The sequence below is a fragment of the Nyctereutes procyonoides genome, unplaced genomic scaffold (genome assembly GCF_905146905.1).
Source record: "Nyctereutes procyonoides isolate TBG_1078 unplaced genomic scaffold, NYPRO_anot_genome, whole genome shotgun sequence".
NCBI lineage: Eukaryota > Metazoa > Chordata > Mammalia > Carnivora > Canidae > Nyctereutes > Nyctereutes procyonoides.
Genome location: NW_026575024.1, coordinates 26792587 through 26806145, shown reverse-complemented (window position 1 = coordinate 26806145; position 13559 = coordinate 26792587). Strand labels below are relative to the sequence as shown.

General features: G+C 50.1%; 1 protein-coding gene across 1 annotated transcript in view; it reads right to left on the bottom strand.

Moving 5' to 3' along the window:
• Positions 1 to 1877: 1877 nt before the first annotated feature.
• The window catches only part of BCL2L1 (BCL2 like 1), a 52786-nt gene continuing 41104 nt past the window's right edge, over positions 1878 to 13559 (bottom strand). Inside the window, exon 3 of the mRNA XM_055304593.1 lies at positions 1878 to 3556. Coding sequence (XP_055160568.1) covers positions 3419 to 3556 — 138 coding nt within the window. The 3' untranslated portion in view covers positions 1878 to 3418. The remainder of the gene's footprint in view (positions 3557 to 13559) is intronic.

Here is a 13559-nt window from a genome sequence, read left to right as displayed (position 1 = left end):
GGCAGTCAAGCCCGCTCCTAAAGGCGGGCAGGGCAGAGCGTCCGAGGCAGCCTCCCGCCCCCAGCCCCGCCCCTGACCCGAGTGCCCGCCTCTGAAATCCTCGCTCGCTTCCCCAGACCCCTCCCAGTCCTCTGGCTGCTCCAAGTGGGAATCTGTGGGGAGCCCCTCCTCCCACCTCCGGGGGACCAGCCCGATGGTGCGGTCATTGCTGCCCTGCCTCCCCATCCAGCCCTCCCCCAGGCTCTGTTGGGTTATTTCATTCAGTCTTGACCACAATCGCGCGAGATGGGCACTGCCATCAATCCCATTTATAGGGGAAAGTCGGAGCTTAGAGAGGATAGGTAACTTGCCCAGTCACATGCCCAGGAATGGTGACCCACAAGAGACACCTGGCCTGCCCACCCTGAGAACCAGAGCCTTAACCAAACCATGATTTCTTCACTGGTCTTCAGGTTTCCACTTTGCTTCCCTCCAGAACTTTCTCCACACAGGGTGTTTTGTTTTGAGGGCTCTAAGGGGGGCATAAAACTCCCTGACTTACAACTTTCCTTTGGCTCTCAGGGCCCTCAGGATCAAGTTCAGTCCCCTCACCCCACCTCTCTGACATTGTCTTGACCCAGGAGACCCTTCTCAACTCCACACACCAACTTTCCTTCTGTCTGAGGAAAATTCTTACTCATCTTGTGCACTTGCTTCTTGACCAGAACCACTCTTCTTGCCTCCCCCATTCTTTTAGCTAACTCATATGTTCTTCTGGCCATAGCTCTCATTATCGCTTCTCAGGAGCCTAGACAATCTCAGGTCCCATATTAAATACTGTTGGACACTTAACTATGAGCCTCTTGAGCTGCACTGGCCTCAGACATGTGCTTTACTTTTGTAATTATAATGGTGACACCATTCCAAAAACTCCAATCCCCCTGGATTCCTTTTTTTAAAGATTTTATTTATTTATTCATGAGAGATACAGAGGCAGAGACATAGGCAGAAGGAGAAGCAGGCTCCTTGCAGGGAGCCCAATGTGGGACTCAATCCTCAGACCCCAGAATCACACCCTGAGCCGAAGGCAGATGCTCAACCATTGAGCCACCCAGGAGTCCCTCCTCTTTCTTGAACTATCTCTAATCCATCAGTAAATCTTGTGGGATCTACTTTTAAAATGTTACTTCAACTCTGGAGGCCTCTGGGTGGCACAATCAGTTGAGAGGTGACTTTTGGTTTCAACTCAGGTAATGATCTCAGAGTCATTAGACTGAGGCCTGCATCAGGGTCCCCACTTAGTGTGGAGTCTGCTTAAGATTCTTTCTCCTTCTCCCTCTGCCCCTCCTGCTCACACTCTCTATAATCAATCAATCAATCTTAAAAAAAAAAAAAAAAGTCTGACTCCTTCCTATCTCCTTCCCCACTAGGTCCTTCATAAGTCTTGTCCTTCTTCCTTATGGTCATTTAGCTTCTACCTTTGCCCTCCAACAGCCAGACTGTCTCATCCTTATATTTTGTCTGTCTCCCAAGAATGCGAGTTCCATAAAGGAAGGGCTTTGTTCACTGTAGAATCCCCAGTGCCTAGGAGTGTGCCTGGGCAGAGCAGGACTCAGTAAACACTTGCCAAGTGGCTGTTTGTTCTCCTAGAATGTCAGTTCCTGAGGGCAGAGACTGTGTCCATCCACCCATCCTGCTCACATATACCCATTGCTTAGCACACAGCAGGTGTTCAATAAAACCCCCATCAAAGAATAGGTGGAGAAATTCAGGCCCAGGTGGAAAAAGGGACTTGTCCAAGGCCCTCCCCTGAGGGCAGCAGAGCCAGCAGTGATGCGCAGCTCCCCTGCAGCCCTGTTGCCAACCGCACAGCCCCTCCTTCCCCAGCCCGGGGCACAAAAGAGCCCAGGCCCTTTGCTCACTGAGTCAACACAGTTTATTACTGAACTGCACTTTCACCTTCACACAGACTATTTCAAAGAGCTGGAACAAGTGTGGGGGGGGGGATTGGGGGGGGGGACAGGTGCCCCTTAGGAGCCAGGACCCCCAGCTGGCTTCCCCAGACCAGGGCAGGGGAGGGAGCATCAGGCCGTTCAGTCTCCGGGCACCAGCTCTCCACGTGCACACGCACAGCAAGCCAGCAGCTCCTCACACATAAATACAGACACGCTTAACAAAAATAGTATATCATCTTCACAAGGAATAAAAACTAGTCTCAAATATGTACAGCAGAGAGCCTGGGATGGCCAGGGATAGGCCGGGACCCCCAGGGATGAGACAGGCCATGGGTGGAGTAGAGGAGAGGGAGGCCTGAAGGACTCCTGGCCAGGCCACTCTGACCTTGGCAGCCTGGCACCCTAGGCTGAATGGGAGTGGGGCACATATTTGTTTGGCCAGGTACGTCTGGCCCCTCTTGCCACCCCCACCTCCACCCTGTGCATCAGGGTCTCCTTCCTGCCCTTCCTGCCTGAGGTAGGGAAGACTCTAGGGCTCCCACAGCTGCTCCCTGTAGCTCCCCTTCACCTCTGGGCCAAGGCCCCCAAATCCCTGGGCTCCATGGGCAAGTAGCTCCAGGCAAAGATGCCACAGGCTGATCTTCTTGCAGGAAAGTCAGGCAGCTGAAGCCATCAACAGCTCTGGGGCACCTGCCTTGAGCCCAGTTGGTCCCTTAGTCATGGTCATGGGAGCCAAGGGAGGGGAAGGGGAAAGGAACTGGGGTGGTGCTATACTGCAAGGGCCACCCCAGCTTTGGCACGGGGTGCTTCCTGCAGCTACAGCCCTCTTCCTCCTGGGTGGGGCTGGCCTCTATCCAGGGGCCTTTGGAGGACATTGGGATTGGGGTCAAGGACTTTGGCCAGGCCAGAGGTGGGGAGGAGGTCCTGGTCCTTGTTTCTTTATCCCAAGCAGCTTGAATCCCTAATTAGTCAGAAGTGGCCCCTAAGTGGCTCTTGAAAGGGATGAAAGGAAGGGGAGCCTAGGTTCTGGAAGGGATAGGAAATGATTAATTTTGAGGCCACAAACATCAAAACGAAGGCAATCTAGTCTCTCCTTCTGGGGAAAAAGGTCAGAAACTTTCCAGCTACCTGGCAGGAAAGCATTCTTGAGGAGGCTAAGGGGTTGGGGGTTCCACCAATTAGGCAGGGCCTCCAGCCCCCAGCCACAAACACCCCCACACCTGCCAGCTTCCATGGGGCAGATTTTGGGGAAACCTTGTGGGTTCTGAGGCCAGAGAACTGAGGTGTGGGGAAGGCGGCTCTCACAGAAGCGTGGTAGATTCTAAAAAACTAATTGCGGGAGACCTGGTCTATGCCCAACCCTGTGATGGGAAGGTGGCCGTAGGCTGCATGTAGTGGTTCTCCAGGTGGCAATGGTGGCTGGACAAAGGGGCGTGGTAGGGGCAGGACAGGGGTGGGAGGGTAAGTGGGTGGTCAGTGTCTGGTCATTTCCGACTGAAGAGCGAGCCCAGCAGAACCACGCCAGCCACAGTCATGCCTGTCAGGAACCAGCGGTTGAAGCGCTCCTGGCCCTTCCGGCTCTCGGCTGCTGCATTGTTCCCGTAGAGTTCCACAAAAGTATCCTGCAGGGATAGAGAAGAGAAAGGACGGTGTTGTTTGAGTTCTATGACAGTAATATGGGTGGGTGGGTGGGAGAAGGGGCCACCTGCATGCAATAGTGATTTGAAAAACTATAGCCATCCATGCCCACTCTGGGCCAAGTTCATAGCTGCCCTCCTTCTTGCCGCCCAGCTGGGGATGACCAATGCACTTTATAGCTGACATAAGGGTGCAAAGCTGGGAAGAGCTTTGTTCAAGGTGAACTGGCTAAAAAGTCATACTGGAGAACCTGCCTCAGGAAAGAGATCAGCAGGGGCAGGGAAGTAACAGGAGGCTAGGTGGCTGGAGTACAGGGCTGGAGAGAAAGGGATGGGGAGACACCGTGAGCCACAGCTGGCCTATGAGTGGTCTAGAAGCTGAGGAGGAGGGTGGAGTCTGTGCATAGTGCACACCCACTAGGCCTTAGCCTTCCTGCTGATGCACCAATGCAACTAAGAAAGGGAGGGATGGAGGGAGAGGAGACAGGGCTAAATTCCCACCGATTCAGGGGAAGGCCAGGTACTATTGGCCTGAGGCTCCTTCTCCCTCTGGAGAAGGGAGGGGAGGCTGGTGGGTAGACACTGAGGGCAGAGTAGAGGGATACCTTCTACATGCCGGCCTAGGATGGGATCTGTGAAGCCCTGTCGCTGTCCCCCACCCCCTGGTGTGTGTGTGTGTGTGTGTGTGTGTGAGAGAGAGAGAGAGAGAGAGAGAGACAGACAGACAGACAGACAGACACTCTGGGCCCAGAAGGAGGTGAGCAACAGCCCTTAGCAGTCAGGAGGGAAGCACATGATATGGGGAAGGTGGGGCTGTGGGTTAAATTACCCACCCCAGGGCGGAGCCAGCGTGTGGGGCACCCTTTAATGAGTAAGCTTTGCACCCCTTTTGTCCTGTAATGATGCTCAGTGATGCTGCAGTGCAGGCCCTCTCTCCCCATTTACAGACTGGAGCCTCTGGGCCTAGGGAGTATGTGTGTTTAGTGTGAATGCATTACCGATGAATGAACAGAGCCCATGATTTTCCTCTCCACTAAGAGCTCACAGCCTGGGCCCTCATTTCCACCTGGTCCCAACTGGCAGTGGTGGCTGCTCCCTCAGACAACACCTGCCATCTCCAGCTGGTTCCAAGTCCCACCAGGCCAGTTTGCTCACTGTGAGTGAGACCTGCCTGGCCTTACTTCTGGTCTTGATAACCTTGCTCAGTCCATGCTCCATATGGAGGATTTTTAAAAACATAGATCAGATCATGGCACTTAAAGTCCTCCAACAGCTTTCCCTTGAACTTAGAACGCTGGTGTCATTTCTGTTCACACCCCTGGTACCTAGCAGAGTGCCATGAGCATTGAACTGCCAAGATGACTCATATACTTCTCAATATTTATTAAGCCATTAAGGAGGTAGCAGTGACACATAAGCTAGAGCCCTTACCAGAATGTTTACCATGTAAAGGTGGAAAAAAACACTAGAAAAAGTCCCTCCATTCAGACCATGTCACTCCTTCCCATCTCATCCCAAAGTCTCAGCCTTCGCAAGGCTTCCCATTACACCTAGAATAAAGTCCCCATTCCTTACCATGGCCAGGGAGGTCTAGTGGGACCTGCCCTCTCCCCACTGCACACTCCCCTCATCACACCGGCTTCCTTGCCTTTCCTTGAACATCTGCTCAAGAGCTTGCTGTTTTCGCTGCCTGGAGCACTTGACCCCAGATCACCACCTGCCTCCCTCCCTCCCTCATTTCACTCCTGAATCTGCTCAAATGTCATCTCCCCAGGGAGGCCTGTCTTGGTCACCTCTTCTAAAATGGCACCCATCCTCATCTCTATCTTGCTCTATTTTTCTTCCTAGCACTTTTCATAACCAGATTTGACACTTTGTTTTGTCTCCTGCACTAGGTGTGGCTTGACAAGGACAGAGATCCTGTCTTGTCTCTATATACTCTGTATCCGGAACAGCGTCTGGCACATGTTGGTGCTCAACAAATACATGAGTGGAATAAAGGTACTACAAGTCTACTAAGTGTCAGGCAGTTACCCATTTCACCTTCGTCAGGTGTATTTGAGCCCTGTTTCACAATGGATAGAAAAGACCTCTTCTGGGTCACTCAGTTAATAGGTGGCATAGCTAGGATCAGAACTAGGATTCCTCAGCTCCAAAGAAGTAAAGCTATAGTGGGATACCTTCCTATGTGGGGGGCTGGGATGATCTGTCAGTAGTACTAAAATGGATTCTAAGAAGAGGGATGTGGGGGAGCCTTGGGTCTGGGGAGAGAAGAGCAGAGGTGTGGCATCAGCCAGCCCCCCTTTGACTTTGTTGCTGCCCAGGCACCACTGGCATCGATATGCTTCCCCATCTTTCCCCCTTCATCCTAGGTGTTGGCAGATAAGAAAATTCTTACAAGGGGATCCCTGGGTGGCTCAGCGGTTTAGCACCTGCCTTCGGCCTAGGGCGTGATTCTGGGGTCCTGGGATCCAGTCCCATGTCGAGCTCCCGGCATGGGGCCTGCTTCTCCCTCTGCCTGTGTCTCTGCCTCTCTTTCATGAATAAATAAATAATTTTTTTTTTTAAAAAGAGAAAATTCTTACAAGAGTTATGATTTTTCTGGTCCCAAGCAAAGTAGGCCCAAGTGGAGTCACAAAAAAGATTGATCCAAGGGGTGCCTGGGTGGCTCAGTGGTTGAACATCTGCCTTCAGCTGGGGTTGTGATCCTGGGGTCCTAGGATCAAGTCCCGCATTGAGCTGGGAACCTGCTTATCCCTCTGCCTACTACAGTTTCTCTCTGTTTCTAATGAATAAATAAAGAAAATTAAAAAAAAAAAAAGAAAAAGAAAAAAAAAAAAGATTGATCCGTGATGGGGGGAGAGCCCTGGACTGTAGGGAGCATGGGAGAAGTGAGACCAAGGCCAGAAGGATCTAGCTATCCCAAGGGGCCTGATGTCTCACAAGAAACCAGGGACACTGGGGTTGAAGCCAAAGTGGGAGAGGCCTGGCTCCCTCGATGGGAACTTTCCTAAAGTAGAGGGCTGGGAGCCACAGGAAACTTTCCTCTCTGGGGCTGAGTTGGAGTAAACAGGCCCTGTCCCTGCAAGGGCACAAAGCACTCACTGTCCAGGAATAGTCATTCCAGGGTAGAGGGAACATTATCATTTCACTGCTATAGAGAACAAGAAGACTCTGACCTGCCCAGCCCCCCCACTCATGTATTCCTGGCCAGGACAACCTTCATCTCCTTTTCAGGAGCTCTTTCTCCTGAGGAAGGGGGAGGAAGATTTCCAGGGGCTGTGGATTCTGGGGACTGCTTTTGCAGACAGAGCATGAGCAAAATGGGGTGTGCTATTCCGGGGCGGGTGCTGGGGAGGCAATGGTGTGGGTATATTTAGCTCAAGGTTCACACGACACACTTGGAAACAAACACAGCCATTTTCTCAGTGGGCGGTTGCCCTGGATAAATAAACAGCATTGCAGAGCAGCCTGGTTCTGGAAAAGCAGAGATAAGCCCCAGTGCTCCTCAGTGGGTCCCTCTAGTTTCAGCTAGAGCTGGCATGGTGGCCATGGGGGTGGGGTGGGGAGGATGGGGGAGTGATGGTGGTGGTGAGACATAAGGGTGAGTTGGAAGTAAGTCTCTGATGTCACAGAAGCTTTCTGGAGACCCAGGCCTGAGGCTATCTGCATCCTCAGCTTGGGTGAGAGCAAAGTGGGGGAAGTTTCTCTTTGCAGCTGTGACCACTGACACAGGATCCATGCAGAGGTTTTCAGGGCCACTGGGGACAAGCAATGGCTGGCTAATGACCTCCATGGGAGGGTCATGGACTCTAAGCCAGGCAGACACCACAAGTTAGGAAGGCCAACTCACCTGCCCATTCTATAGTTTCACAAAGCTGGCTTGTGGTAGAGCTTGGACTAGGAATTGGTGTCTTCTGACTTGGCCCCTCAGAGCGGTGAGCCAAGAACCAGGGTCCCCAGGAGAAGCCAAGACTAGGACCACTTTTAAGGTCTTGCCTGTGCCACAGCCCTGGAATGGCCCCACTTGACATACTCCAGAGGGTGTCTCACCCCTGTGTGTCCTCTAACTGGTCACTCTCCCCACATCATTTTCCTGTTAGCCAACTTCTACTCAGCTTATTAGACTCCATTAGTGTCTCTGTTGTGCTTCCAAGGTTTTGGACTCTCATTCACACCATAAATATTTCTTGAGTGCAAACCATGCTCCAAGCCCAGCACTAAAGACAGAGTAGTGAACAAGACAAACAAGATCTGCTTTTATGGAGCTTATGTTCTAGTCTGCACACTCTCAACGGGAGGGCAATCACCTCCAATGGGACAAAGCAAAAAATTCTTGGATAGTGCAGTGGTTTGTGGTTTTCCACAAGGCCATAGCACATAAAGAGATACAGAGTACAGCTGTGGTATTCAAATATCCTGGGAAGGCAATTAGGACAGGAATGTATAAAAAGATGCCTTAAGGGGGTGGCGATAAGGAAAAAAGGTTGAAAAACACTGTTCTAGTGGGAAGTAGAGAGGATAATAAGAAACAAGACAATTTCAGAGATGACGGGGTTTTGAAGACAGTAAGTCATGGGGAGGTAATAGAGAGTACCTGATAGAGGTAGAATGGTTAGAGAAGGGCTCTCTGGGGAAGTGAGGTTTAAGCTGAGTGTTGAAAGACAAGGTGGCAGTGGTCAAGGGAGGATCAAAAATCCTGGGTAAAAAAGAGCATGTTTCAGTGGTAGCAACAAGTACCTAGACCTGACGCAAGAATGTGAGGCAGGGTGTCCCTAATTCGAGGCCCGTTTGTGTGTCAGTCTCCTTGCCTCAGTCTGGGGTCTAAGTGTAGGCAGGGACCAAGTCTGACCCACGTCTGAAGCCAGGCCCATCTAGACAGGCACAGACTGACTACAGCTAGATCTCTGCCGAGAAGCCAACTGAACACTGTAGGCCACCCTGCGGCCATCTGCAACCCTGGTGAAGTCAGGAAAAAGGCAGGCACAACAATGTCCCAAAAGTAGCAGCCCATCCACCCTGCCAGGGTGTGAAGCACAGCACCTGCTTAAGTCTGATCAATCCTCCTATGCCATTTCTCTCACCTCCCAGTTTCCATGCTTCTTCCTAGTGGTGTGACCTTGAATAGTCCAGTGTCCTCACTTGTTAAATAACAATAAAATAATTACAACTGTTATGGCAGCTGATCTTTATTATACATTTGAATGTTTTAGTTGTGCCAAGCACTGAGCTAAAACACTTTACTATGACTAGGTCATATTCCCTGATTCCACGTACAATCACAATCATTTGAGTGATTGTTTTTTGTCCTGTCTCCCCCACTAGACTGTGTCTGGTTTTGTCCCTTTTATCTCCAGAACCTGATGCTGTACTTGGAGCACAGCAGGTGCCATTCTTAATGAATCTATTTTATAGTTGTTTTTTTTAAGACTTTATTTTTGGGGGCCTGGGTGGCTCAGTCGATTAAGCGTCTGCCTTCAGCTCAGGTCATGATCCAAGAACTTGCTTCTCTCTCCCTACTGAACAGGGACCCTGATGTGGGGCTTGATCCCAGGACCCCGGGGTCATGACCTCAGCTAAAGGCAGATGCTGGGCTGACTGAGCCACCCAGGTGCCCCTAAATTTTTTTTAAAGATTCATTTACTTGAGAGAGAGCGCACACGCGCACACACACGTATGTTATGAGGGCAAGTGGGGGGCAGAGGGAGAGAATCTCTAGCAGACTCCCTGATGAGTATGTAGCCCGATGCAGGGCTCGATCTCACAACCCATGAGATCATGACTCGAACTGAAATCAAAAGTTGGATGCTCAACCAATTGAGTCACCAGGAGGCCATAAATGAATCTATTTTAGATGAACAAATGAAGGACTACTCATTTAATCCTTGTATTTGTCAATGGCTTCATTCTACAGAGTGAAAATGGAGGCTTCAGAGTTCATCTACGCTCTTATCTAGGAAGTGGTGGGACTGGGATTTGTCTGAGGTTCTGGCCTCTTGCACATTCTGATTGATGTCTGATCCTGCCATCTCAGTCCCTGCTGTCCCTACCCACAGAGAATCTAACCTACACAGTGGCAGTGACAGTAGATGCTTCCTGAGCACTTACCCTGCAAAGAAAGCCCTCTCCTTAATCCTGGTGGATTAGTTCACTGAACTGTCTCCATAATGTCAGGCAGTGGGTACTGTTAACTCATCATACAGCTGATGGAACTGCAGCCCTCAGATCATCTGTGACTTGCCCAAGGTCACACAGTGGCTGGGTTGCCTGCACCAATAGTCTGGCTCCAGTGTCTTTGCTCCCAATCTCCATATGGGACTGTGTTCACTTTCAAAAGGACAATACTTACCAAAAAAAAAAAAAAAAGGACAATACTTTTCAAGGCCCCATCATGAATCAGGTGAATATACTTCTAAAACTGAAGGATGACCTTATCTACACCCAGGTAAACTGAGGCTCAGAGATACCAAGAGACCTGCCCAAAGAGGGTATGTGTGGAAGTCAGTTGCAAGGTCCAGTACATGCAGCAACGAACCTCATATTCCAGGCCAGGGCTATAGTCCTGAGTCCCTCTAGGAGGGGGAAGGTTGCCCAAGGCCACCAGCTGAATGAATGAGCTCTGGCCCCCAGCCAACTGAGGGGAACTGGGTGCCACAGGAAAAGGATGTGACGAAAACCAGGAGGGAAAGTGAAACCCTTCCGTCCTGGCTTCGGCAGGGGAACAAGTGCTTGTGCCAGACGGGCCCTTCCTTCCTCTAGGGTGACTCTGGATGGCCGAGCCCCACCACTTCCTTCCTGCTTGGTTATTTTGGGAAAGAGGTAGGTGGAGAAGAGGAAGGGGCTCCTAGCAGCTCAGAGAAAGTGCCAGAGACATCAGCACCATACCTTTCCTTGGCCTCATCACAGACCTGCATGGGCAGGCCATGAGTCACTTTCAGTCATTTTCTGCTGCTAGCCTCAGTTTCCCTAAGGGAGAGACTGATGCATGTGCATGCCTGCTGCATAGATAAATGATGCCTTGTTGGGAGATCCCTGGGAGATGACAGGAAGGGGGGGATGGGGCAAGTGGAGGGGCCTTATCACTCTCTTGGTGGGGAGGTGCAGGCGGAGACTAGGAAGAAGTGAGGTTTGTGGTTGGAATCCACTTCCCTTAGCTTTCCCAGGGGAGCTATTGGCCTCAGCAATGTGAAAGGAACACAGCCTCTTTCCTCTACTGGGACTGGGGTTGGATTTGGATGTAGGCAATTCAGAGAGCCAGCTCAGTCAGGGTAGAAGCAGAGATGGGTGACCACACTGTATTAGGGTAACACCAGTCTAGCCAACCCAGCTGTGGGCACTACACAGCAAGCCTCTCTACTTTGGGGCCTCTTTTTCTCCTACTTTGACCTCCTAAGACAGACAGTGGTGGTAAGATCAGAGAATGAAAGCACTTAGTAAACCAAGGTGACCTCAGTGTTACTGGCTAAAGAGGGTGTCTTGTGGGGCTTAAGCCAACTGGGCTTTAGGGAATATTTGGATATCCTCACAGCAAACTTCATGTTAATCTTTATCCAACTCTGCCCCTGTCAGCTGCCAGCTTCTCCTCCCCTGCCTCCTCCCTCACCATTAGTTCTCAGAAGCTAAGCCTGACAGATGTGCTCATTTCTCAGAAAAGGAAGTGGTTGTGCCGGGAGGAGATAACACCTCCGCTGGGGAATTGAGAAAGCTATCAGGCTCAGCAGTGCGAGTGTGGGCGCTCCATCTTCTCAGCTCAGAACCAGGGTGCTAGTCTTAGAGAGACAATTCAGAAAAGCATTTACTGGGGGGCACAGATGTTCATTTAGGGGCTCACAACCTCCTTCCTTGGGAGGGATGACTGATATTTACTGAGCACTTAACCATGTACCAGGCATGGTGCTAAGAGCTTAGTTCTGTATACGAATTCACTTAATCCTTGCAATAACCCCACAAAGTGCTATTGTTACTTTCCATGTTACAGATGAGGAAACAGGGACAGAAAGTTCGAGGGACAATCCCAAGGTCAATAAAGTTCATAAATGGGCAGCCCCAGTGGCTCAGCAGTTTAGCGCAGCCTTCAGCCGGGCATGATCCTGGGGACCTGGGATCGAGTCCCATGTTGGACTCCCTGCATGCAGCCTGCTCCTCCCTCAGCCTGTGTCTGCCTCTCTCTCTCTCTCTCTCTGTGTCTCTCATGAATAAATAAATAAAATCTTAAAAAATAATAAAGTTCATAAATGGCAGAGATGGGATTTGTACTCAGAAGTCTAGCTCTAGAGCCCAGCACTTACTTAATGGCTCCTGGGAGGCTGCTTCATGCTCCTATGCATTCATTCTCTGGAATTCCGAGCCCTCCCTCATCTCAACTCTCTCATCCCATCCCTAGTGATTCTCTATTTTCTCAAGAATAGATGACGACAGCCATTCATTTTTCTCCCAGTGTCCTGGGTGAGAAGGACCAAGGCTCACCGTTGAAAAAAGTCAGAGACTCAAAAGTGATCTTATAACTATCCAATCTCCCACGTGATGCACAAAGCTTTTCCATACATCCTCATTTTCCAGATGGGGTTCAGAAAGGTGGAGTGCCAAGGTCACATAGTAGGTCTGGTTCACTCCAGATGGTCCATACTCATGGGAATTCTCTATGGCATCTCATCTCTATGGCATTTCTGCTTACACTCTTGTGGGGTGCTTCACCTTTGAACAGCTCTCTTGGAAAACACTTGCCTCTTTCCCTCTACCTCCTCCCACTGGCTGGCATCAAGTTTGGTCCTTTTTCCTCCAACTCTGTCCCTAGGACTGCCCAAGAAGTCACTGAAGGCTGGCAGAGGAAGCTTTGCTGGCCTAGCTGTGGACCAGGTTGTGCTTCTCTCTGAGTAGTTTCTTCATTGGTGGCCTGGCAGTGCTATTTGGATGAGGCCAAAGCTGGTGACAAATTACCTTCTATTTCTGTTTACCAAGCTGGGCTGCCAGAGCAAAGCAGGCAGTTACCCAGTAAGTCTTTCAACTAGACCTAAGATGTTTTGGCTTCAGATATCATCTATAATATGGAGATTAAGGATGTGCTTATTTCACAAGAACACGATGAGGATTCAGTAATACATGTAAGGCTCTTAGAACTATGCATGGCACAGAGCAGACTTTGAGTAAATGCCGGCTATTATTACTGTTCTTATTATTAGACTAGGGTTCAACTTGTGTCTTAGAGCTTTCTCTGGAGTCTGTAAGACCCTGCAGGATTTCCTTAGCTTTGTCTAGGTCCAATCTGCTTCATTCCTCACATACCATGTTCTCTTCAACCTCAGGACCTTTGCCCATGCTAATCCCTCTGCCAAGGTCTCTCCTACTTAGCTTTTAAATCTTCACTTCCAGGTCACTTCTTCAAGGAGGACTCCTGCTTTCTGCCTCCAAGTCTTTTTCAGTTCTCTTGCCAGTTTGATGAGCTGTTCATTTTTTTAAAAGTTTTTATTTAAATTCCAGTTAACATATAGTGTAATATTAGTTTCAGGTGTACAATATAGTGCTTTAGGACTTCCATCACTCTGTGCTTCTCACGACAAGTGCACTCCTTAACGTACTTCGTTTCACCCATCTCCCCAACAACCTTCAGTTCTCTATAGTTGAGGTTCTGTTTCTTGATTTGCCTCTTTTTTCCTCCCAATGACTGTTTCTTAAATTCCACATATGAATAAAATCATATGGTATTTGTCTTTCTCTGACTTATTTTGCTTTAAGCTGTTCATTTTTTACCATGAGCTCTGTCTCTCAGGCCTAGTCTAGGGCTGGGCCCAGAGAAGATATTGATTGATGAGTATGGCTGACTGGTGGACAGTGAGGAGGGTAGGGAAGAAAGGCCAGTTTCCTCTCTTCATTCCCATCTTCCCTGCCTGGCAAAACTAGGAGGAGGCCAGGCCCCCAAGACACCAGGTGATTGGGCAAGGTGACTAGGACTCCCCAGATACCAAGTTCTTTCAGGCTCAGGAAGAGGGAC